This window comes from Enhydra lutris, unplaced genomic scaffold (assembly GCF_002288905.1).
Source record: "Enhydra lutris kenyoni isolate GAN:26980312 unplaced genomic scaffold, ASM228890v2 scaffoldscaffold4, whole genome shotgun sequence".
Lineage (NCBI taxonomy): Eukaryota > Metazoa > Chordata > Mammalia > Carnivora > Mustelidae > Enhydra > Enhydra lutris.
Window position 1 is genome coordinate 60,373,351 of NW_019154088.1, and position 25,269 is coordinate 60,398,619.

The 25,269-nt window shown below is 42.6% G+C and overlaps 2 protein-coding genes across 3 annotated transcripts; one reads left to right on the forward strand and one right to left on the reverse strand.

The window, feature by feature from the left end:
- The first annotated feature begins 488 nt into the window (after window positions 1-488).
- Window positions 489-23,367, forward strand: LOC111158129 (churchill domain containing 1). Of its 2 annotated transcripts, none has more exons than XM_022520010.1 (4): window positions 489-555; window positions 5,663-5,798; window positions 7,662-7,732; window positions 23,027-23,367. In XM_022520010.1, exons 1-4 carry the CDS (start codon window positions 517-519, stop codon window positions 23,051-23,053), a joined length of 273 nt encoding a protein of 90 aa, XP_022375718.1. In that variant the 5' UTR covers window positions 489-516; the 3' UTR covers window positions 23,054-23,367. The 2 variants fall into 2 exon arrangements, with proteins under 2 accessions (XP_022375718.1, XP_022375709.1); XM_022520001.1 differs by lacking the exon at window positions 23,027-23,367 and adding an exon at window positions 14,633-14,801.
- Window positions 21,098-25,248, reverse strand: LOC111158122 (glutathione peroxidase 2). The gene is made up of 2 exons (XM_022519989.1): window positions 24,111-25,248; window positions 21,098-21,755 (listed from the first exon to the last, which is right to left on the reverse strand). The coding sequence occupies exons 1-2, from the start codon at window positions 24,330-24,332 to the stop codon at window positions 21,405-21,407; spliced, it is 573 nt and encodes a 190-aa protein (XP_022375697.1). The 5' UTR covers window positions 24,333-25,248; the 3' UTR covers window positions 21,098-21,404.
- Window positions 25,249-25,269: the final 21 nt, after the last annotated feature.

A 25,269-nucleotide genomic window follows, 5' to 3' on the forward strand; every position in this document is an offset into this window, starting at 1 on the left:
TTTAGGAGTTTTAGGAGATTCTCTGCAGAGCTGTAAGTGCCTCTTCCCCAACACTTCGGTTATTGCTTATTCACGGCCGAGAGCTGATTTATCACTCTCACTGATACGGAAAGGTACATAAATTATTATAATTTCGGCTTTATGTACGGGGTATGCCGAGGCAGCGAGAAACAATTCCCTTTCGTGTGTGTTGTAACTCGCCGTTCTGTCAGTTTAGACTCAGGAGTGCGCCCATAAGACCACGGCTCAGCGGGAGGTCCCTTTCGTGTTCCCGCCACAGGGTCCACGGTCCCGCCCTCTTCCCGGGTAGGTTTCCGAAGTCCCACTCCCGGCTCCGCGTTGTTGCCTGGGAAACCCAACAGCGGCTACGGGGCGGAGACTCCGCGTAGGTTCCCGAAATCAAATACTCCAGGGTCGAAGTACTTCAGAGGGCGCATGCGGCAACCTTCCTTTTGCTCTCGCGATGTTTCGTCTTCCCGGAAGCGGTGAAGGACCGTCCTAGAGAACGGCGTCGGGATGTGTGGGGGCTGTGTGGAGAAGGAGTATCCGAATCGGGTGAGCGAGTGGGCGTCGAGAACTTCTCGTTCTCTTGGCCCATGGCCAGCCCCTGGAGCTTCTCGTAGCCCCGGCTGGCCTTCCCTGAGAGGCCGGGCGCGGGCCGATCCAGCCGTTCTACCCATTCCAGTGACCGGTAGCTGTCTTTAGGCACTTGAGGGCGGGGGCGGCCTATGGCCGTCCGTTTCGCCGGTCCCCGGAACTGGCGGCTGACATCAGCCGTCACCCCGCTTCTCTCGAGCTCCAGGGCACAACAAAGGAAACCCCACCACCGCCACCGCCAGTCCAGTCTGACGACGAAGGGACACGGCCCCCCATTCCCCCGTCACATTCTCAAGCTCGATTTGGTGAAATTCACTTTTCTTACTGAATTCTAGCGCTGGAAGGGACCTGTGAGGCCATTTGTTATAACCCAGTTTTGCAGATGAAACTAATGCCCATAGAGGAGAAATCACTTGCCCAGGGTCACATTCCCTTAACAGAAGAGCCAGGGGCAGAATTCAGGTTTCCTGGCCCTTTTTGAAAAATCTCGGCTGCTCTCAAGCTCGGGAGGTTGTCAAAGCTTGTTACTGTCATTCATTTGTATACTTATTGAACATGTATGTGTATAGTTAGATTACTTTGCTAGGCCAGAAAAGGACACCAAAGAAGAAATAGGCAGCTGTCATTGCCTTTTGAGGAGTATGTGATTAACAAAAAAATGAGCAGCACAGTTGATAAATGCTGTTGAAGTTCAAAGAAATGGGAGAGAAATAGCGCTTCTCTCCCAAAAGGAAGGTGGACTTCACTGGGGACTTGAAGGCCAGTGTGATTGGGGTAGAAAAGAAGGAAAGGAGGAGCCGGAGGCTTGGGAAATGTAACAAGAACAAGGATTCTTGTAATGGTTGGGAGGTAGAAAATCTGTGGTTGTCTCTGTCTCTTAATACTTATTCTTTGGGGAAGGATATACAAGAACACTCCCGGTGCAACCTCCTTGGAAAAAATTTTAACCTTATCAAATGAAGATATGCATACGGAATGACCCGGCAGTTCCATTCTAGGGAAATAAATGCATTACATTTGTTCCTGGACACTTATATAAGAATGCTTATAACAGCATTATTTGCAATCGTACACTGGAAAGTGTGATACAGTTAGAGAATAAAACACCATGAATGAATAATGAAAGTGAATTAGTTAGAGCAGTGGTTCTCAACCAGGTGAGATTTTTGCCTCTCAAGGGACACTTGGCACTATCTGTAGACATTTTTAATTGTCACAGCTGGGGGTACTACTGACACCTAGTGGGTAGAGGCATTATATTGTATATTTATGTTTCATATACTTTATTGTGTTTCTCTTTCATACTTTTTTACAAGTGTAAAAAATTTTCATGAATCCAGTAAGGAACACTGCACTTTCCAGAGACCACAGGAGGAAGGTGTTTGTAGTGAAGAGTACTAAAGAGATTAGGTTGGATTCTTAAGAACTGGGCTAATCAAAAGACTTAAAAATTGTATTAAGTTTAGATTCTATATGTCAGGCCTTGGGCATCCATCAAGAAAATCTAATAAGGAAATAATTCTGGAATCTGTTACTTAGGAGAATGAATCTTATGGCTGTGTATTAAGGTTGTGGTAGGATGGAAATGTAAAAGGGAGAGCCCTACAGAGTATTTGGGGAGCCATGGCAACAGTAGTGTAGGTATAAGACCTCATCTCAAGGAAAGAATTGGACCTCAGCCAGTTTAATGGAGGGAGGAGCTATAGATGATCTTAGTGTTTTCAATCTAGGCAGTTGGGAAATTCAAAGTATCATTACAGAAGTTGGAGGCATATGGAGAGAGAATGAAATTGAAGTGCACACAGTCAGATTGTTTTTATCATGTTTCCTTCAAGATTGAGAATGTAACATCCAAAGAGTCAAGTGAAAATACAAAATTGCAGTTTAGGTGCAAGATTCAAACAGATGAAAGGATTTGTTTTCTTGGGAAAAGAATGTGGAGAATCAAGCAGAATGGACAGCTTCAGGGAATAATTAGGAAAGTGAAGATAAAGTTTAAGAATAGAGAAAAGGATTGAGGTGATTGAGCCTTTCATTGGCACTTTTTTCTGATTTTATTCTATATTTTGTGACTTTATTCTGTTCTAAAATAATTAAAGGGCTGTCATTCTGGAATTTCAGAAGGCAGATTTAGAAAGCATTAGTGGGTGGATGTTATTGGATTGTAGGCTTTGAATCAGAACAAAGAACTTTCTAACAGGTTTTCAAAAGTGGAATGGGCAACCATTGGAGAAACTGAACTCTCTTCCTGTTGTTCAGGAGAGACTGACCATTTGAAATCTGAAAGGTCCTTCCAACTCTGGGAGTTTTTGAAGTCATGTGATATTTCTGAGGGCAGTAAGAACAGAAGTCACTTTGAGCTTAGCAAAGGAAAGGACAATAAGATGATGGTAGCAAGTATAGTGTACACGTCCAAAAAATTGTCAGAGAAAAATAATGGATTAACATGTCAAGAAGTTCTAAGTGTGGAATGAATAGGTAATATTTATCTTTGGTTTCATAAAATTTTCTGGAGATTTATGGTAGATACTTTTCATAGATGAGGAATACTAGTCTTAGAAGACAAACATAGGGGTGTCTGGGTGGTTCAGTGGGTTAAAGCCTCTGCCTTCGGCTCAGGTCATGATCCCAGGGTCCTGGGATCGAACCCCACATCAGGCTCTCTGCTCAGCAGGAAGCCTGCTTCCTCCTCTCTCTTTGCCTACTTGTGATCTCTGTCAAATAAAAAAAAAAGAAGACAAATGCAAATAGAGAAAAAATTTGATAAATTGGCCTTCATAAGATCAAAACTATCTGCTCTTCAAAAGGTATTATTTTAAAAATCGTACACCAATTATAGAAAATATTTGTAATACAAATCTGACAGAGGATTTGTATCTAAAATATATAAAGAACTCTTACAACCCAATAATAACTCTTACAACTAGATAAGATAAACAACCTAACTTTCAAAAAACGGGCAGAAGACTAGGAACTCCACACGTGTAGGCACCATGAAAAGATGCTTAACGTTATTAGTCATGAGGGAAATACAAATTAAATACAAATACAAACTAAATACGAATTAAAAACTACTGTGAGATACCACAAGATGAGGATGGTTAATGTAAGAAAAGACACTGTACCTCAGGTTGGTGAGGATGTGGAGCAACTGGAACTCACAGTGCTGGTGGGAATAGAAAATGGAAAACTAATGGGCAGTTTTAAGGTTTGTCTGGACCATATTTTTCCCATCTGATTTAGCAGTTCCACTTCTAGGTGTTTACTGAAGAGAAAGGTACATGTTTACACAAGACTTAATGAATCTTCATAGCTGCTTTATTCATAATAGCCCCAAACTGAAAAGGACCCAAAAGTCTTATCAACACGAATCCATGCCGTTTGGCAATGAAAAGCAATGAGCTAGCAGTACAACGACATAGATGATTAATATGGACAGAACAAAAGAAACTGGATGCAGAGGGGTATACCGCATGGTTCTAGTTGTATAAAATTTTATAACAGGCTAATCTATTATCTAAAGATAGGAATTGGATCAAGGGGTGCCTGAGGTGAGATGGGGGTTGGAGATAGACTGCAAAGCCTGAAAGGATCGCCTAGGAAGATAGAAATTTTTATATCTTGGTTGGAATAGTGGTTAAAAGTGATTCACCTATTTTATTTATAGAAGCTACACTTCAGTGATGTTTATTTTTAAGAACATCAAAGCAAAGCACCCATTCTTAGTAGCTGGAAATTTATACTTTAATCCCAATGCCTTTCTCCCCTTTAGTGGTTAAGGTGATGTGCCTGTGATTTACTATCTCCCAACTCTATCTGCCTGCACAGAGTTAATCTCTTCCTTAATATATAGCAAAGAGCCACTCAAAAGGGGGAGCTTCACAGTGGTGCTGGGACTCCAGGAAGGCTTCACTGTGGTATCACTTAGAGCTGGTTTTCCTGATAGTTCATAAGCTCTTCGGGATAGGAAGGAGGTGACTCCTCTAATCCTTCACTGCGCTTTTCACAGTATCAGGCACATAGTTTCATTGGAGGAGTGTTCATTTGACTGGTTTTTAGTCACACCAGCTGTTAAAAGTACTCTGTGTACTGGTCAGAAATGAGGTTGATGTAGATTATTGATAAAATAACTTTCTGAACTATTATTAGTAAGCTTTTAGCAAAGACCTCTCTTGAGCTAGCAACGTTCGTTGTTTACAGTTTCTCGGTGATGAAGCAAATCCCTTTCTCTTTTGAATGCCTTGGTCTCTGTCTGATGAATTGCAGAGCTTATCTTCTCTGCCTGAGTCGCACATACCCTTAAGGACTGTCATCTATAGAGATGAGAGTTTATTCTTGTTTGCTTATTTTGTGTTATTTTTTAAGACATCAGAAAATGCTATTTCAACAATCAACTGAGCATCACAGTTTTGTTTTTTTTTTAAAGATGGGTAGGTAACAGAATGCCACCTTTCTTTTCTTTCTTATTTTTTAAAGATTTTATTTATTTATTTGTCAGAGAGTGAGAGAGCGCACACAAGCAGGCAGAGGCAGAGAGAGAAGCAGGCTCCCCGCTGAGCAAGGAGCCTGATGTGGGACTCAATTCCAGGACCCTGGGATCATGACCTGAGTCAAAGGCAGCAGCTTAACCAACTGAGCCACCCAGGCGTCCCCTGAGCATCACATTTTATAAGATCATTTTTATCATTAGTTCAGTATTTCCATTTTGATTGGATTTTAATTCTAGTTTTATGCTATGCCTCATTTAATGTTGTTGGCTATTAGATTTTTCTAATTTTTCCTTTTCACATTTTATATTATTAAAGGTTCATTAAGTTTCTAAATATCCATTTGCATTTAGTCCTCTCAAACACAGTTGCAGTCCTCAGAGACTTACAGCTTTAACACTGCATCAATTTTATTTGCCATAAATAGCACTTCTAGAGGAAAGCTAGTAATTTCAAAAATTACTTGGTACAGACTTCAAGCAAGTAAATTCTGGCCATGTTTTTTGCCTTTAGAAATTTTTAGTCTATTAATTATTTTGAAATAGAAGAAAATTAAATTTCTATTTTTAATGTTTTAGGGTAACATCTGCCTGGAAAATGGATCTTTCTTGCTGAACTTTACAGGCTGTGCAGTGTGTAGTAAGCGGGATTTTATGCTGATCACAAACAAATCTTTGAAAGAGGAAGATGGAGAAGAAATAGTTACCTATGATCGTAAGTAGACTTTTAATTTTCATGCAATTCTGGTAGCAGATACTGGCTTTTTTTTTTTTTTTTTTTTTTTAAGACTTCATTTATTTATTTGACAGAGAGAGATCACAAGCAGGCAGAGAGGCAGGCAGAGAGAGAGGAGGAAGCAGGCTCCCCGCTGAGCAGAGAGCCCGATGCGGGGCTCGATCCCAGGACCCTGAGATCATGACCCGAGCCGAAGGCAGCGGCCCAACCCACTGAGCCACCCAGGCACCCCAGATACTGGCTTTTGAAAGCTGATATGTTATACCTACCGATGTGTTGTGTTTTATGAGGCCTGTTTCAATGTTGTATTGCAAAAGAGTTGCTAGTTTGATTTTTAAGAGGAAAATAAAGATGCTAGCATCATCAGACTTTGCATAAGTGACTTGCAGATAACTAAAGCTTATGGTTCAGGTACCATTTTTTGTTGTTTATTTTTAAAGTCTTTATGCCTTCTGAAACAAGAGAGACTTTTTTAATTTTTATTTTTATTTATTTTTAAAGATTTTGTTTATATATTTGACAGAGAGAGACACAGTGAGAGAGAGAACACAAGCCGAGGGAGTGGGAGAGGGAGAAGCAGGCTCCCCCGCTAAGCAGGGAGCCCGATGGGGGCTCGATTCCAGGACTCTGGGATCATGACCTGAGCCGAAGGCAGATGCTTAACGACTGAGCCACCCAGGCACGCAAGAGAGACTTTTTTTTAAACCTTAGGGTCATTTATGTGCCGTTTCTTTTTTTACTATACTCTGGTACAGTGATGTCCTGCAACAGCTACTGAAGTGTTTAGGGCTGTTTGCTGCCATATAAATTACCCGGGGATGTTATGGTTTTTTTAGTCTTGTTTCTGCTCTCATAGCTTATTTTTGTCTCCCATCTCATCATCTGTCTGTTGTTTCTTTTGCTGTGCTATCTTCATATGCTGCTCCTCGTCCTCAATACTGGGGAACCAAATAAATTATGTATGATAGAAACAAGTCAGTTCTGAGGTTGGCACTCTTAAGAATTTTTATGAGTAGATGAAGTATATGTACTTATAAGTCCCCAGGTATGGTGACAAGAAATTAAACTGGTCACACCCCCTTTTTGCTTGTTTCCTGGTTCTTTGGTATGCTCTGAATATATAAGGAATAAATGTGCAAATAATGATATTTTTAAAAAGGAATATGAAAGATGCTAAACCTTTAGAATTGAAAATATTCTAAAGTAGAACAGTCTTTTTCTTTATATTAGGCATAACGCTTTAAACTCCTTTAGAGAGGTAGTAGGACATAGTGGTTAAGAGCAAGGGCTCTAGAGCCAGAATGCATAGGTTTGAATTCTGTTTCCAACACTTCTGCCTCTGTAGTCTTGCTAATTACTTAACCATGGTGTGGCTTTGTTTCTTTATCCTGAAAAAGGTGAGAACAATAGTATCTACCTCTTCGGGTTTTGAGAAGATTAAGTAAAGAGATAAAAAGTATTTAAAACAGTATCTGGCACACAGTAAGCACTCAATAAATCATAGTTATTATATGTTTTTACTAGAGTCTTTTGTTACTGTTAAACTCACTTTAATGTCTAGCATTGGCTTTTTATTTATGATTGTTTTTAGTAGCACAGTTTCTCCAAGTTCTAAGAATGGGAATTAATATATGCCTGTTAATCTCTGAGTCATTATGTAGCGTTGCTATGTGATGGGTTTTGGATTTCTTCTCAAGGTAGATACTATAATGGGTTTCCTACTGTTGTGTTAAATGTATCCATTAAGATTCTTTTAAAGCACCACCATGCTGAAAATAGAAAATAGAAGTCTTAAGACACCTTCCAAGACTTAATCATTTAAGTCTCTCTCTGTTTCGGCAGATCTGTGTAAGAATTGTCATCATGTAATAGCCAGGCACGAGTATACATTCAGTATCATGGATGAATTTCAGGTAAATGTATAAATGTGGTATGTTATTGTGGGGAAGGGGGAATAATAAAAATACTTTTGTACATCTAGATATAGTTTTAACAATTGAAGTACTAGTAAGTTTTAAAGGAGACTATCCTTCTACTTGTGTATGTTAAGAGAGATACTTTAGATGTGAGTATATCTATTCAAACCTGTCTCCATAAGAGTTACAAATCAAAATGAATGCCTTACAAATGGTATCTTAGGCCTATCATGTTTGTTGATAAAGAATAGCACATTGTGGGTTCTTATGAGGTTACGGTTGTGCCTGTTTTTTTCTCTATCCAGTTATGTAATTGCATAATTGTTGGTTTTATAAGTATTGGCCTGCCCACTGCCCCCCTACTTGCGGAGCATGGAAATTCTGATAAGGAGGTTATCTTTGTCTTCCCTCACAGACATGTAGACTTGGGCAACTCTGTAGTCTCAGTTGTGGTAAGTCATTTTAATATAATTCATTAAGTAAAATGACAGGATGGGTGTATCCAGGTTGGAGGAAAGAAGCTGGACCACCATAAGGGTGGAGAATAAGTATTATAAGGATGAGGCCTTGTACAGTCCTATGAGCACATGAAGAATTGTACGGAAGGCTGCTATATGCCTGAGTTGTTGAAGCTTCTCAGATCTGATGGTCAGGAAGAAAGCTGGTCAGTGGGGCAGGGCCCAGAGTAAACTGGAAACCATAAGGACACCCTGGAACCTGTGTCTGTCCCTTACTGCCTCCATTTTCAAGCTTTCAGATTGAGTTAGTTACTTAGAGTGAACTGTGTATTCATCTATAGGATATAAAATCAGGTTAGAACTTTTAACAGGCAGGGGGATTTTTTAAAAAAAGATTTTATTTATTTATTTGCCAGAGAGAGAAGGCAAAAGAGAGAGAGCACAAGCAGGAGGAGCAGCAGGCAGAGGGAGAAGCAGGCTCCCTGCTGAGCAAGGAGCCTGATAAGGGACTTGATCCCAGGACCCTGGGATCATGACCTGAGCTGAAGGCAGATGCTTAACTGACTGAGCTACCCAGGTGTCCCAGCCAGGGGAATTTTTTTTTTAAGTCCTTCAAATTTGGGTAGGATTTTATTTTATTTTATTTTATTTTTTCCAAAGATTTTATTTGTTTATTTGACAGAGAGAGATCACAAGTAGACAGAGAGTCAGGCAGAGAGAGGGAGGGAAGCAGGCTCCCCGCTGAGCAGAGAGCCCGATGCGGGACTTGATCCCAGGACCCTGAGATCACGACCCGAGCCAAAGGCAGCGGCTTAAACCACTGAGCCACCCAGGCGCCCCTGGGTAGGATTTTAATGAGAAAAAAAGAATAATCTTCCATAACAGAATCTTACAGCATGAACACTCTTGTTCATTTGTATTTTAGTGTAGAGGAAAGCACTTATTCACCTGTCAGAATCTGGTCTGATATGTTGTGGTTAATCTGTACAATATCTTGACCATATCTTCTCAGCATCCAAAAATTATACCTCATAAAATGTTCATTTGTTATATGTAACTTAGGGCAAAATCAAGATCTCAGTGAATGAGTAGTGGCCAAATAGGGGAGGGAACATATCTTGGGCTTAAAGGAGCAGCTCTGTCCTTCCATGAGAGCAAAGGAGGGCTTATAGCCATTTGTGGAAGCTCTTGAAGCCCCTGTGACCTCTTTAGAGCCCTAAATGTGTATTAAGATTGCCCTAATGAAGCCATTGTCTATCACTGCCATCAGAGCCAAGTCTAGCTGATTTCCCTTTATGACTGAACACAACCATTTTCAAAGCTGTCCCAGAAATGACTCTGGGCGTAGGAAGAGGAAGATAAAAGAAGATGGCTTGTATTCACGATGTATAGACAGTGAAATTCTCTTGGGAAAAAACCCTGCTCTTAAACTGGCCTCTCCACCTCATCTTCTTCTCACCATCTGCTACTCTCCACATGTATTCTATATCCTGCGATGAGAGTCATTTCTTGAAAGTGATGCTTTAGGCCACTGCTTTGGCCTTTCTATAGCTCATTTAAGCTATAGGGTAATAGTTGAGCTCTGGACTTCAGTTTTCTCAAGGGGCTGGCCACTTCCCTTTCTCTAATTTCCCACTAGTCTCTTTGGCTCACCACACATAGCATTGTCCAACCTCAGACTCTTCCCTCCGTCCCAGTAGAGAGGAAGATACTCCTTCCTCTCGAACTCCACCCTTTCTGCATTTCCTCATCTATGTGCTCTCTATCCAGCATTTTCTTTGTCTCTCTGGGATTTAAAATATTTCTGACAGTAAATATACTTGATTCTTCTCTGGTTAAAAAATAAGTTAAAAATCTTTTCATTTCACTCAGGTACCTCTGAGATTCAACTTCTAATCATCTCTGTCCTTACTTTTGCTGCTCTACTTGAATAGGTCTTTACCCGATTTTCCTTATTTCCCTGTGCTTCTTTTAACCACCTGCAAACCAGTTTTCATTTTCACTTTACTAAAACTATTCTCTCAGAGGTGTCCTATAATGTAGCTGAATGCTGTGACCTTGCTTCAGTTCTGAGCTCTTTTAACATCTCTCCTGGGTCTGGTTTTGTCAACCATAGTGGTTTTGAAGGATTTCGTCCCTTGAGGTCCATAGTGCCAGACTTTTTTCTTTCTTTTTAAATCATTTTGAGTTGTCTTTTGCTTTTTCCCTGGTTTCCTTTCCTATTGTTCCCTAACTGATTTTTTCCCCTGAGCTTTGGTCTCTGTTCTGGAACTTTCTCTTTACTTTCTCAAATAATGAACACACTCACACTCAGGCTCACTTAAAACCTATCAGCTGTCTCCCAAATGTCCTTCTTTGTTGCTAACACCCTGCCTGCCCTTCTTTCTTTTTTTGTTTCTCTTGCCCTTTTTGGCCTTGTTGCCACACCTCATGTCAAGGACTGTACCCACTCAAACCTAAATTACTGCGGCACAGTTCTGCGTGCTGCTGTCAAATTCATCTTGTTCAAATATATCATCCCGTCACTCTTGCTACTCCATATGGCATATGCTTGCCCTTTGCCCATCACAGTCCTTATTCATGCTTTTTCCTTGACTTGTCCCTTTCTCTACCTTCAAGTCAACTATATCTTACCTCTTTCAAGTAGAACTTAAATTCTATCTCCTCCCTCCTCTTGATAGTCTAGCCCATACTGCTTTCCCCCTTTCTTTGTACCTACAGCAGGCCCTAACTCATGGGAATAGCCACTCGGAAACTTCCTTCTCAGCCTGACGGGCACAAAAACTCTTTGTTCTCAGCTTTGCTAGCCTTCTTCCTTGTTCCCACTCTGCCCCAGCACCTGTTTCACTCCAGCAGTAGTTCAGGTTCAAGGTGGGATTCCCCACATTGGTAATGTTTATTGTTTTGTATTAAATGTCTTATGGGCAAAAGTAGGCAGAATAGTGTTGTAACCTCCACCACCCAGCCTTCAGTTTGCTTTATTTTGTATCTCACCATTCCCACATCTCCCTACAGGATTATTTTGGATCAAATCCCAAATATATCACTACTTCTGTAAATATTTCTGTACATATCTCTAAAAGATAAGAATTCTGTTTTTAAATAACCACAATATCATTGTTAAAGTGAGATTTTTCTGATGGCACAAGTAGGGGTGGAGTAAAGACAGAAGTATAGAGTTTAAACAGAAAATACATTATAAATGATTACAGGTATCCTTTATTTTTTATATCACCCTAAAAGCCACTGAAAGGACTATGTGTTTGCCTCAGAAAACAAAAGAGGAACAGTGAGACTGCCTTCTGTTCCTCTGTGGAACAGGGAAGGAGAGGACTTGGGGTCAGAATTAATAGGTAGTAATAGAAGAAAAGGGCCATGGGCCCCTCAGAATAAAGCAAAGGATCTGGTCTTCCCAAAGGTGATTCCACACACTCCACCCTTCCTTCCAAATCTCTATCCCTATGCTTTGCCCAGGTGGAGTCTTTGAGGGTCTCCATGAATGACTGAGGGGAATTCTTATTCTCTTGGCCAGTTTTGTAAAAGGTGTCCTCACCCTGGCAGCACAGGGGATTGTGTTCTTTGCATTCCAAGTTAGAATTTTTGACTTGTTTTCCCACAGAAGCATGCTATGTGTGGCTAGATTCTATAGTACTTGTACAATATGAGTTTGAAAGACTCCCTGGAATTTCCTGGCAACCTAACTGCTGTGTACAACATTGCTTCTATGGGAAACTGCTTTTGAATTCCAAATAATTGACCTACAAAATTTGTGAATGTGAATGTGAATCCAAATGTGAAATTTGGATTCCACACCAACTATAAATGAAAGATTTCAAATGTGGTCAGTCTTACTTATTTAATAACCTTTCCAGATTATACCACGTGTTAGGTTTTTTCTTCCTCTCAAGATAGATTGTACATTTTGCAAGGTCAGACATTGTCCTTGCCTTCTCTCATGTCTTCCAGCGCACCTAGCACATTGCAAAATATTTAGGTCCTTAATAAAAACTTGTCGATGGATAGATTGGGTGAAAACTCAGATGTTTGTCTAGCTTCATACATTTTCCCATTTTGACTTTATTACTGTTTTCTTCTTCATCTCCAGTGAGAGGTTCAAATCCTACTAGTAATGTCTGGCAGGTGAAAGCGGAAGTATTTGGGAGCAGTAAAAGACCTTGTATAGAGGGTAGATTTTTATTTCATTGTTTTAGAAAGATTTCTTTATTTTGGGGGGAAGGGGTAGAAGTGCAGACCCCCCATTGTGGGGCTTGAGCTCATGACCCTGAGCCCATGACCCGAGCTGAAACCTAGAGTCGGAAACTCAGCTGATTGAGTCACCCAGGCACCCCTATTTCATTTTTTAATTTATGAGACCTGTATTTGTTCTCTGAGCTTTGGACCCTATTTATCTCTACCGTGTATGTAGACCAGACCTTGAAATTAAGTGTGGTTTTTTGAGAAACAATCTTGCTCTTGCCACAACTAAGCTCACCTGTAGGAAACAGAAATGCAGTTCCCTGGTTCTAAGTCTCTGAACCATAGTCCTTATTTATCTCTGTGACCCTCTCTGTAGTGACTGTCCAGACCCATGAAACACAAACTGCCTTGACTGACCAATTTTTCCCAGACAGCTAACAATCTCAGTTTGAAGTGTGGAAATACAAATAGATTTAGCAGTAAGTTTGTTTTCTTAAAGAAGATAAGAAAGTTTTTAAGCAAAAGTTTAAAAGGAAATATATGTATATAGTTTATGATCCATATTAAATATTCTAGAAGGGGATAACTATAAAGACAGGACTTTGCCCTAGGAGTTTTCCCTAAAACAAAATCTCTTCTGTCACCAGCCTGATATTTTTAAAAATTTTAATTCCAGTATTGTTAACATACAGTGTTGCAGTAGTTTCAGGTGTATAAGATAGTGACTGAACCCTTCCATACAACACCCGGTGCTCATCACAGCACGTGTACTCATTAATCCCCATCCTCCATTTCCCCCATCCCCTTCCCCTCTGGTAACCATCAGTTTTTTTCTCTACAGTCTCTAGAGTTCTTGGTTCGTGCCTCTCTCTTTTTTCCTTTTCTCATTTGTTTCTTAAATTCCACATATGAGTGAAATCGTATGGTATTTGTCTTTCTCTGACTGACTTCCTTTAGCATGATATACTCCAGGTCCATCCATGTCATTGCAATGGCAAGATTTCGTTCTTTTTTTTTTTTTTTTTTTTTAATCAGCCTGGACATTTGTTAAGCCCAAGAAACATAAACTCCTGAAATAGATTATATTCCAGACAGCTAGCTGTCTAAATATGAGGCATGACAGACAAGTGGGTTTAACTTAATTGTTTATTTTCTTGGAGAATAAAAATAGTTGTTTTAGTTTGGGATCTTTCTTTCTTTCATTTTAAAAAAACATTTCTGTTGCTTAGTAGTCTTAAATAATCTAGGAAGGAGCAACTCTAAGAATAGGAATTTGTCCTTAGGGACCCACACTCATATTGCTTCACTACTTTATTTTATTATATTTTTAAAGATTTTATTTATTTCTTTGTGTGTGAGAGAGAGAGTGAGCACAAGCAGGGAGAGCAGCAGAGGGGGAGGGAGAAGCAGGGAGCCTGGTGCAGAGTTCGATTCTAGGACCCTGGGATCACGACCTGAGCCGGAGGCAGATGCTTAACTGACTGAGCCACCCGGGCGCCCTGTCTCACTACTTTAAATAGCAGCACTAGGGGCACCAGTTGAGCATCTGGCTCTTGGTTTCGGCTCAGGTCATGACCTCAGGGTTGTGAGATTGAGCACCCTCCCACCACCCCCACCCCATGGGGCTCCGTGCTGAGCATGGATTTTCCCTCTCCCCCTGCCTCTCCCCCTGCCACTCCCCCCACCAACTAGTGCACACATGCACACTCTCTCTCTCTTTCAAATAATTAATTAAATAGCACTAATCAAGCCCAATATGTGTTTGGATTTTTTTTTTAAATAAGAGAGGGAAGGTGGGAAGGGGCAGAGGGAGAGGGGAGAGAGAGAATCCTAAGCAGGCTCCATGCCCAGCATGGTAACCGATGTGGGGCTCCATCTCATGACCCCAAGATCATGCATGACCTGAGCCCGAAATCAAGAGTCAGATGCTTAACTGACCGAGCCACCCAGGCACCCCTAGCCCAATATGTGTTTTGAGTCCAAGAAATAGCCATGCATTTCCAAGTTGACATTCTTGCATACATAGTAAATAGACTGTCAGCATGTGTTCAATTTACATAAACAAAAGACTCCAGGATACACAGATTAAACCTAAGACATCCCTGATGGGTGTTGAAGAAATTGATCTAATGTGCAGAGGGAATATCCATTCCAATTTATAGAGAATAGCTTTACCAGAGTAAGTTATGAAGTGTCTTTCTCCCTGTTCCTCAATGTAATTATGCACTTTATCTTGTTCTAGGAGTACACCATGCTCTGTCTGTTATGTGGCAAAGCTGAAGATACTATCAGTATTCTCCCTGATGACCCTCGACAAATGACTCTGTTATTCTAAGGATCCTCTGCAGTTCTGTAGTAACTGTGTTGTGTTGGTTTATAATACAGCAAGCCTCGTGGTTTGTCTCACTTCATTTATAATGGGAATTATTTTGCATTTTTTTTCTGCTTAGACTTAACTATTCTTTGAAAGAAAAAGTAATTTAGGGGATTATGTTCTTCTGCTGAGCTCTTCTGCTAAAGTTCCCAGTTCACATCAGAGTGTAGAATCTCTGTTAGAAGTTATGTGGCTAGAAAATAAAACTAGAGGGATGCCTGGGTGGCTCAGTTGGTTGGACGACTGCCTTCGCCTCAGGTCATGATCCTGGAGTCCCGGGATCGAGTCCTGCATCGGGCTCCCAGCTCCGCGGGGAGTCTGCTTCTCTCTCTGACCTTCTCCTCGCTCATGCTCTCTCTCACTGTCTCTCTCTCAAATAAATAAATAAAATGTTTAAAAAAAAAAAAAAGAAAACTAGAATAGGAGTATACCTAATGTCCAGATCTCCAAGGAACCAGGGCTCCTTGAAGAATGATTGATTCCAGGACTAGGGCAGTGACTGCACAAAATGAGCTTGAAGCATTTTGTGTCAAAAGAAAAGTGCCCCCCAAAATCCCCAAAACTCTCCCTCCCAAAACCCCATAAAACAGAATGACTGGGAGTATGTCAAAGGGACAAAAGAGCTAATAAAAGGGGCTCCCAGTGACTGAAGTTGGAATAGTTTCAGCAATAAATTAAAGTAGTACTGAGTTATAACCCAAACACTAAATATCCATGAGTCCTTACTGACAGAGCTAAATGATTGAATCAAGAAATATGTAGATTGGAAGAATAGACATGCAGAAGAATTTCAAATAATATTTGTAGATACTCCCCACTCCTTAAGGGTGGGTTATGCACAGCAATTTCCTTCCAAAGAGTAGAGTATGCAGAGGGAGAAAAGTAACTTTACAGTGGAAGAACCAGACAAATACTAGCTCAACCAAATGACCAAAATTAGCATCCTCAGTGATAATCCTATTGATAATGGCATGTACCCTTGATTTGATGTGATGAAAGCATACTTTACCTTTATGGTTTCCCTCCCCCAAATCCATAACCCCATTCTAATCATGAGAAAAATATCAGAGAAATCCCAGTTGAGGGCCAGCTTTCAAAGTAACTGACCAGTACTCCTCAAAATTGTCAAGGCCATAAAGACAAGTCTGGGAAACTCGCACAGCCAAAAAGAGTATAAAGAGACCTGAAAACTAAATGTAACAGAAAAAGGACATTTGGTTAAAACCAGCAAAATATCTATGGGGTGCCTGGGTGGCTCAGTGGTTTAAAGCCTCTGCCTTTGGCTCAGGTCATGATCCCAGGGTCCTGTGATTGAGCCCCACATCAGGCTCTCTGCTCAGCAGGGAGCCTACTTCCCTTTCTACCTACTTGTGATCTCTGTCTGTCGGGTAAATAAATAAAATCTTAATAAAAAAACAAAAACCAAAACCAAAAATCAGCAAAATCTGAATAAAGAGTGGACTTTAATTAATAGAAGTAAATAGAATCACATCAACTGCTCCAAAGAGATCTTAGAATATCTCACCTTGTATAGTTGAAAGAACACCAGCTTGGGTGTTGGAAACCTTGGCACTTAGGTCTCTCTGCCATTTGGTAGCAGTATGACCATTAAGCAAAACATAACTCCGGTCTTTAGGTCCCATGTCTATTAGATTGGGCTAGTAAAAACTGATATTTTACTTCCTTCACAGTATTGTTGGAAGATCCAAATGAATAATGAATGTAAAATGCTTTAGAAAGCATTATAAAGTACTATATGCTAAAAGATGGGTTTGGTTAGTTCTTCTCACTTCTAAGACCAAAACTTAAAGGGTCAGACATCAGAAACAAAATTGTTTTCTCTTCATATCTAAGATGTTTGGAAATTCTAAACTAAAGCTTTGCTTGTAAGGGAAAAAAGTGAGTAAATGTTCATTGTTGATACCAGGGAAGTTTTGTTATATAACAGGAAGAAGAAGAATACTGCTGAGGTTTATTGAGTACTTACTGTGTGCCCGGCCTTTTTAAACACTCAATCCTCATTAACAACTCCATGAAGTAGTAGGTACTATTGTTTATCCCAGTTTTAGCGCCAAAGGAACTGAACCACAGAGACGTTAAGGAACTTACGGTCAGACAACTAGTAGAGTGAATCTGTCTCAGCACTACCGTTCACGACACATGAAGTATAGGGGTCTGGCGAGGTGAGGAAGAGGTTGAGAATGTTGGCGACAACACTCTGAGGGATCTAGGCATGTCAGACCAAGATCTGTTATTTAGAAAAGTTAAGTCATCTAGGCCTTAGGGTTCAGTTGTGTTATTCCTGGAAAATGTTTTCCACTTTTCTGCAAATCTATATCTGACCTGCTGAGGAAATCGTTTGGTGAAATGGATCCAGAAAGTAGAGACAATGCTTCATTACTTTAAATAGCACTAAGCCCATTATAGCCTCTGAATTGTCCCTTCTTGGAGTTCGCTAATGCTTCCAGCTTAGTCATTTGGAGCACAAGAATATGATTTTATAAGCCCCAACGGATAATCCTTGTCTATTACAGGCTGTATAATTATCTATCTGTTTTAGACTATATATTACAAAACTTAAAACATAAGATCCTATCCACATTGGTCATGATTAAACCAACTTTGTGCTGTGTTTTGTGACACTATTTTCTAGAATTCTTCTACGGATCTAATCAAATAAAGACTTCTTAAACCCAGTTCTACTGAATCCATATTTTTCTGTTCAAATAAAGGGGAACCAGGCAAAAATACCAGTTTTTTTTTTTCCACTTCCCTTTCTGAGAGACAAGAAAGAGAAGGAACGATCTATAGGTGTAATTGGGAAAGTGGACTTGTCCAGGTACCTCATTCTTAGTCTGCACGCTCCGTGACGTATAGATCTGGTGTCTGCATACTTAGGCTCTTGGAGTCAAAGCTCAGCATGTTTGTTTTGTTGTTTTAGGTGGTCCGGTCTTTCTTAAATGGTCTTGGCTTCTTCCAGTACTAATTAATTGATACGTGATATATTGTGGGTACAACCAGGTATGGTTCGTTACTTATAAGGAATAACTAAGTATATATTCACTGCTCTTTATCAGGGGATCAAGAATTCTTTGTTTCATTCTGCTTTTTTTGTGAGTAAGGCTAAGTTACTTCACTGAATTTGAGGCTCTCAGTTTTAGGTTGTGTGTTTCTTGACTGTAGTAGTCTCTATTGTGAGATGCAGTATGGTTAGATAGAAAGGAAACCAAGAGACCTAGTTCTAAAATGAGCTTTGCCAGGGCACCCGGGTGGCTCAGTGGGTTAAAGCCTCTACCTTTGGCTCAGGTCATGATCCCAGGGTCCTGGGATCGAGCCCTGCATTGGGCTCTCTGCTCAGCGGGGAGCCTGGTTCCCTTCCTCTCTCTGCCTGCCTCTCTGCCTACTTGTTATCTGTCAAATAAATAATAAAAAGAAAATCTTAAAAAAAAAAAAAGAATAAAATGAGCTTTGCCACCTGCTCGTGTTGGGACATTGGGTGGGTTATATGCCCCTTGGCTCTTCAGTGGAAACATAGAAATAATGATGTCTTCTGCACAAAGTTGTAAAATCAAATGATAAAACATAAGTGAAAGTGTTTTTAAGTTATGCAGTGCTGTGTACAGGCAGCTATCAGTTGTCTTTCTGAAGGAACTCTGAAATAGAGGGAAACACTATTGTATTGTATTTAATAGTACGATTAAAGGCTTTGGGGCACCTGGCTTGCTCAGTTGGTTAAGCATCTGACTCTTGATTAGAGCTCAGACATGGTCTCAAGGTTGTGGGATCAAGCCCCATGTTGGGCTCTGTGCTCAGTGGGGCATCTTGCCGGAGGTTCTCTCCCTCTGCCTTACCAACCCCCTCAAATAAATAAGTCTAAAAAAAAAAAAAAGTACAGACTTTATAGTCAACTGGCCTGGGTTTAACATTCAACTCTGCTACTTGGAGCCACCTTCTTGGCAGGTGTCTTGTTCACTTACCTTCTCTTTAAAACAGAATTCTTCACAGAGTCAGTACAAGGATTAAGTAACCTAATTACATACTTATGCAGTGTGTGAGTGTAGTAAATATTCAATAAATGATAGTTTGTCATTTATTGATGACAGTTGTGATGGTGATGATAAGAAGTCAGATTTGAAATCACTAATCAGATTCTGGCTCAGTGTTTCTTAAACTAAGGAGAATACAGCTGTGGGAACACAGGGAAATGATAAATTTCAGTCTGTGTACCTTGATCCTCTAAAATCAATTGCCCCAAGCTTTATTTTTTGTTACAGCCCTCAGAGAAGTGACTGTCTCTGTCCCTGTTCTAAATCAAGTGGCATATGTCATCTCTCTGGGAATGCTTGTTTATGAGACCCTTCCTACTTCCGGAGTGCCCCTAGGGAAATTTGATTAAAAGATTGAAAGTGGGTGATTATTTTAAGCTTTGCCATGTCTTGTTCATGACCATAAGCTGGTACTTCTGAGGCTGTAAAGGGAGACAAGATGAAAAATAAAATAATTTCTCACTTCTCTTCATTTTAACAACAGCACAACTAAAGATTTAGTAAAAACAAAATGTGCTTGTAAAAGAAGTGTCTCCAGTCCTGCCATGCCTGTTCCCTCCTGAGCCACACTGGGCAAGTCCCTTTCGAAGCATGTAGCATTTTCCCTGCCCAAGTGAGGAGCCCTTTTCCTACCATAATGGCTCTTACTGACTCTCAGCAAAATCACTTACGGTGTTAATTCCCAATCCTTCAGGAATCTTTAAATAATTCCTTCAACTTGAGCTTCACGGGAAAGACCCAATACATTGTACTGGCATACCAGCCTGAAATTGCCTGTGGCGTCATGCCAACATCTAGGACAGCTGCTCTGTTATTAGACATAGCAACAGACTTTAGCACTATGGAGATCATGAACAAATCATACTAGCATCCGGTATGAATTCTGTATTTCATTTCTTCAGAGAAGCCATTTGTCTCTGCAGTTACTGCTCTAACTAAAATCAGTGCTCAGTCCTGCCTTCCAAAAACTCATACCCCAGCTGTTGGCTTTAAGAGAAGGAATCTTGAAAGGCTTGAGTTTTTGATAGTCAAGTTAAGGGTATCCTTAATTTAGCAGAAGGCCCGGCAAAAGGGTGCCAGGGGATTCCCACTGTAATGCTCAGGTTACCCCTTTTGAAATAAAGCACCACGGATGGCATAACTTCAGTTGAAGGTCAGACAGTAAGGATCCTTAACCTCTATTCTGCACTGACTTCTCAGATGATGCAGGTGCTTGGAAAATAGTTATGGGGACGCCACAGGAAAGGGATCTCCCCCCTCAGCATTGGGGTTCATAAGCGGTGTGTCCAGTTTGGAGAACTGCCCCTTCTGGGCTTCAATGAGGAAAGGAAAATGTTCCAACTAGTGATCCAAGAAGGAGAGGTGAAGTGAGCAGTTTCCAGCAAGAGGTTTGTGAGGCAAAGTGACAGGGCAGTGGCTTCTCAGCAGGTGTCTTTCCAGAACATGATAGGACCTGGCCTTGGTGTTATTTGTGCCTTTGGAGTCTGCCTGTACTTGCTGAAGAATCTGGGGTACTGTCTTTACAAAGCCATTTGGCAGAACCCTGTTCTCACAGAGAAGGGCTGTCCTGTTGGCAGGTTATGAACAATTGGGTGGTCTAAAGGGAGGCCCTCTTCATTTCAACCCTCATGGAAGAAAAAGTGAAATCAGTCATTCATGCCTACGCTGGTCTGTCTTGTGCCTGGATCTGGGAACATGTGAGTTTGAGAAAGACAAGGGTAGCATGGAACTGTGAAAAGGAGGGAGTCAGTCCTGCTAAGGATCAAAAACAAATGTGACTCAGCAAGGTGATCAGGGAAATAAGTACTCTTTGTGTTCCCAGGAGCCACACCCTCCACACCCTTGCTGTCGGTTAAAGTTGACCAAATTTGTGTCCCAGCAACGTCTCCAAGTGCAGGTAATGCTTGGCTGGCCCAGTACCTGCAGTGATAGTGACATCTTCCTGACTGAAGTCCTCTACCCAGCCTCCCAGTACTCTCCACTGAAAGGCTTGCTCTCTTTTCCTCCCCTTTACCTCTCATTACCTGCCCCCCCCCCCCGCACCGCTGCCCCTGCCTCTGTTCTGCAGGAGCCATTAAGCAATAATAGAATTCATACTTCCTGCAACTCCACCTGCCACCACAGACCCTGGCCAGAGCCTGCTCTCGACAGTCATCAGGGTGTCACCCGGATCAGAGCCTTCCTCTGTCAAGCCTTTGTGCGCTGCCAGCTCTCTGTCCAACCTGCAGTTTTGTGTTACCCCTCTACCCTCCATCGAGGAAGAAGACACAGGAAGCCTGGCCGTTTGCATACCTGCCCTTTATTGGACACAGCTAGCAGCCTGGCTCTAAGCCCTTCACATTTCTCAGACACCACCCATAAGGTTTAGGAAGGTGCCATCATTCTGTGAAGGCCCAGAGCCAGCCAAATCTTGGAGCTCCAAGTAGAATCACCAAGGAGAAGGTTGGGGGAGGGAAGGGAGACAGGTGGCCTGGAAGGGCAAGGCTCTTCAAGAGGCAGCTTTTGCCCAGCAGTGCCTCCTGCGGGCACACTGAAGCCTCAGGAAAGATACCAGGGGCGGGATGGGGTAGATCTGTGTGCTGAGCAGCTCCTGTCTATATGGCAACTTTGAGGAGACGCTTGATGTCAGGCTCAATGTTGATGGTAGGGAAGGTACGGCTGTAGCGGCGGAAGGGCTCCCCCTCTGGCCCAATAAGGAACTTCTCAAAGTTCCAGGCCACGTCAGAGCGGCGCACCGGGCTCCAAATGATGAACTTGGGGTCGGTCATGAGGGAAAATGGGTCATCATAAGGGTAGGGGAGCTTGTCCTTCAGGTAGGCGAAGACAGGATGCTCGTTCTGACCATTCACCTCACACTTTTGGACAAGAGTAAAAGTGGGCTGGAATCCACCCCCGGGGCGGACATACTTGAGACTGTTCAGGATCTCCTCATTCTGACAGTTCTCCTGGGGGAGGAAAAAGACAAAGAGCATGGAAGAGGGAAGGGGGAAATAAAAGATCCACGAAAACCTTTCACCCTCCTATAGTCCCTTCCCAGGGCCATACTTTTCTGTGTAGCTCCCCTGCGTCCCCTGTTCTTTTTCCTCCTTCCCTAGCTTTGCCCTTCTCTTGACTTGGAGATTCCCCATTCAGAGCTATTGTTTGATGGTTTTCGAGGCCATTCCTGAAAATTCTTGCAGTTCCTAGCTTGGCTGTTCTTACAGTGAATGATTTAGCAATTTTGAACTGCTGCTTCTCTCTCTAAACTACCTTGAACAGTTCTAGGATATCTGTCTGAAACTTCAAGGTACCTTGAGTTCAGGGCAGTAGAAAGAAAGGAAAAAAGAGGCTCAGGTGATGCCATCTAGAACCCTCACTCCGCCCCCCCCCCCCCGACACTCTCACACACACACTCACACACACGTCCAGGCAAACCTTCCCCTTCCCTCTGCTCTGATTTTGCCTCTGTTGTTTCTGATTACATGTGAGTGTTGAGTATAGCCTCTGCCTTTCATCTTGCCTTTTCCTTGATCTGAAGTGTAAGTGGGAGGAAACTTTCATGAAGAAAGGCCCCATCCAAAGAAGTCTAGCTTTCAGGTGCTACAAAGGCAAAGTAAATTAGAGATGACAGTGGATGTATGCTAAACGGAATTGCTTAGTGACCGGCAGGGATGATTTAACAGGATAGAGTGTTTAGGATTCTGAAATAGGCCAAGGGAAGGAAAGCTAAGTGTGTACTTGAGTACTACCATTGTGAATGTGTAGTTAGCATTCCTTTTACTTCCAGACTGCTCTCCCAAGACTCCTCACACTCACTCACTAGACTCAGCTGTGAGGACTTTAGCTCTGAGCCTGTTACCTGTGTTTCCCTCCCCCTTGCCATCCCTGTCCTATCCCTACTTGGCATTCTCCACCCCTGAGAACCCCAAAAGGCCCATGGAAACCCTTATTTTCCACCCCTTCCCCAGGTCTAAGAGTCAGATTTCTCCTTGTGGGAGAAAGTTCTTGCCTCTTACATACTAGAACCAATCAGTACAGTCAGTTCCAGGCCATCAAGACATCTTGAGCCCAAAGGTGATCTCTATTAGACTCCTTATCTCTTAATGCAGATGGCCAGCAGGCTACCGATAGGTTACAAATTCCCTCCAGCCACTAGCTAGCCTGATGGTGGAAGGGTGGAGACACCTCTGGGGTGGAAGAGACACCCCTCAAATGGTTTCACCCTTTCTCTCTCCAGGGCTGGCCAAGCCTAGAAACAGACTGAGATAGGGAAGCAAGAGTGACAGCAGTGACGGTCTGGACTCCGGTTTGTCACAGCCAACGACACTTCAACTTTCCCGCTGTGTATCTGCCTATCAGTTCCTTGCCATCAAGCCACTGTGAATTGAACTGAGGGGGTTATAATTCGAGGGTTCACTTGAGGACATTCTGTCTGCTGGTGCTGTTAAAATAATAAGTGAATATAGAAGAATCCCTGAAAGAGAACTTGAGGTATGTGGGCTGAAGATCTAGAACTTAACCCGGTAATCAGAGACAGAGATTTGATCCCTGTGTGGAACACACACACACACACACACACACACACACACACACACACCCCCCCCCCCAAAAAAAAGGGAAAGAAAAAAATCAGAGACAGGTGCACATGACACCCAGAGGAGACCCGTGCGCATTGAGCACCCTGAGCTTTCCACCAAAATCACTCTCCCCTTGGCTGATTTAAAACAAGAGTCCTTTGACCTAAATAATACAGTTGCATTTGCTTTCACTTGCATATCACTTTATATTTTCCAAGGTTTTTTTTGGTATATCTTACCCTCTGAACCTCACAATTATCCTGTGAGATAAGTGGCATTATCCCATTTACAGATGAGGAAACTAAAACAGATAAATCAAGTGACTCTTGCATGGGCACAGAGCCACGGAAGAGCAGAACAGAACCATGTCTAGCTGCAACTAAGGTCTCCTGGGTCAGTTCAATCCTAGTGTGAGTGTTGATCTTCTATTTCCTTCCACTCATCCTCTCAGCAGGTATTTAACAAGTGCATTCTCCACCGTGGAGAGAAAAGCAGACGCAGTACCAGCCCTCCTGGAGCATAATGGGAAGACAATAAACAACAAAACCCCACCCTCTGTACTGAAGCCCAGACAGTTAGAACCCCATGTACTTCCCCTTGGTATTCACCTGTATCCAAAGACCTAGATTAACAAATAACTCCAATTCCAGACTCTCCGACACACACAGTCACTCTCCATCCCCCCTTAGCCTACCAAAGCTTCAGCACCCCAACTCCTTGGGTACATTACAAGGCACCCCTCACCTGATGTCCAAATTGGTTGCAAGGGAAGCCAAGAACCACCAGGCGCCTGGGGAAGCGGCATTGCAACTCGTTGAGCTGGGTGAAGTCCCGGGTGGTCGTGCCTCAGAGCGAGGCCACGTTCTCAATCAGCACGGCCCTGCCTCGGAACGTGTTGAAATCTACCTTCTCCCCGTCCAGGCTGACGGCACTGAGGTCGTAGAAGGACTTGGCTATGTAGGCCATGGTGAAGGGGCAGAGTGAGGCGTGCAGAGTGGCGGCAGAGTGGTGGCAGCCCACTTCAGGGACTGTTATAGGGCTGGGGAGGAAGGAGGAGCCTGGAAGGACAGGAAAGATTTCACAATGGGGCTTTGAGCATCCCCAGGATGACTTAGCAAAAAAAACGGTCACCCACCTGGAGGTGCTGTTTCAACAGGGAAGTGGCTCCTCCTGTTTACAGACTCTGAAAAAAGCCGCCTACCTGCCCCACCCTGCTGGCAACCCGGGAAGGGCCAATTTGATATCTATGTACAAACATGAATAATTCACTCCTTGCAGGAAACTAGAGCCCCAAAGGTCAAATGGGGAGGAAAAAAGGGAGGGAGGGATGCAAGATTGACTCCGACCTGCCCCAGCAAGTCGTTCTCGCTTGGCACAGACACGTATTGTCGGCTGAAGGCCAAGCCGTGAACTGCGCCACTGAGAGGTCAGGGCCTGCCAAGATCTGAAAGATGAGGAAGAGAACTGGGGGGCATGTCCCCTTAACTCAGACCACAACCAAAATATACATATGACGGGCACCGACGCCCACACCGTGTCCTCCACTCTGCCTCCATGGGCTCGTGAGGAGGCCATCAGTCGTGGCCGGGTGATGATGAGGAGCCACAGAGCTGGTGAGTGACCCCCAGGGCACGAGCTACACCTGCCTCCTCTTAGACAAAGGCTCAGTCCCCAAGACTTCTCCCGACAGGCTTGCGCTGCTTCTCCTCCCCACCCCACCCCAGAAGGGAACATGCAGGGAGTCAAAGCTGCGATGGTTCTAAGCCCAGCTGACCTGCCCAGGTTTTCAGCACCAGCGGTGCAGCATACTGTGGCCCATCTGAGGACCCAAGGGAAGGCCTAGTGCTTCACTTCATTATTCCAAGCACCCAGCAGCTCAAATAAATCCGATTAAAAAAAAAAA

Bases quoted from the DNA above. Each gene is read 5' to 3' on its own strand.
- LOC111158129 (XM_022520001.1), top strand. From the start codon at position 517: ATGTGTGGGGGCTGTGTGGAGAAGGAGTATCCGAATCGG. The intron at 556-5,662 runs GTGAGCGAGTGG...TTAATGTTTTAG, and splicing joins AGAAGGAGTATCCGAATCGG to GGTAACATCTGCCTGGAAAA. The intron at 7,733-14,632 runs GTAAATGTATAA...ATCTTGTTCTAG, and splicing joins GTATCATGGATGAATTTCAG to GAGTACACCATGCTCTGTCT.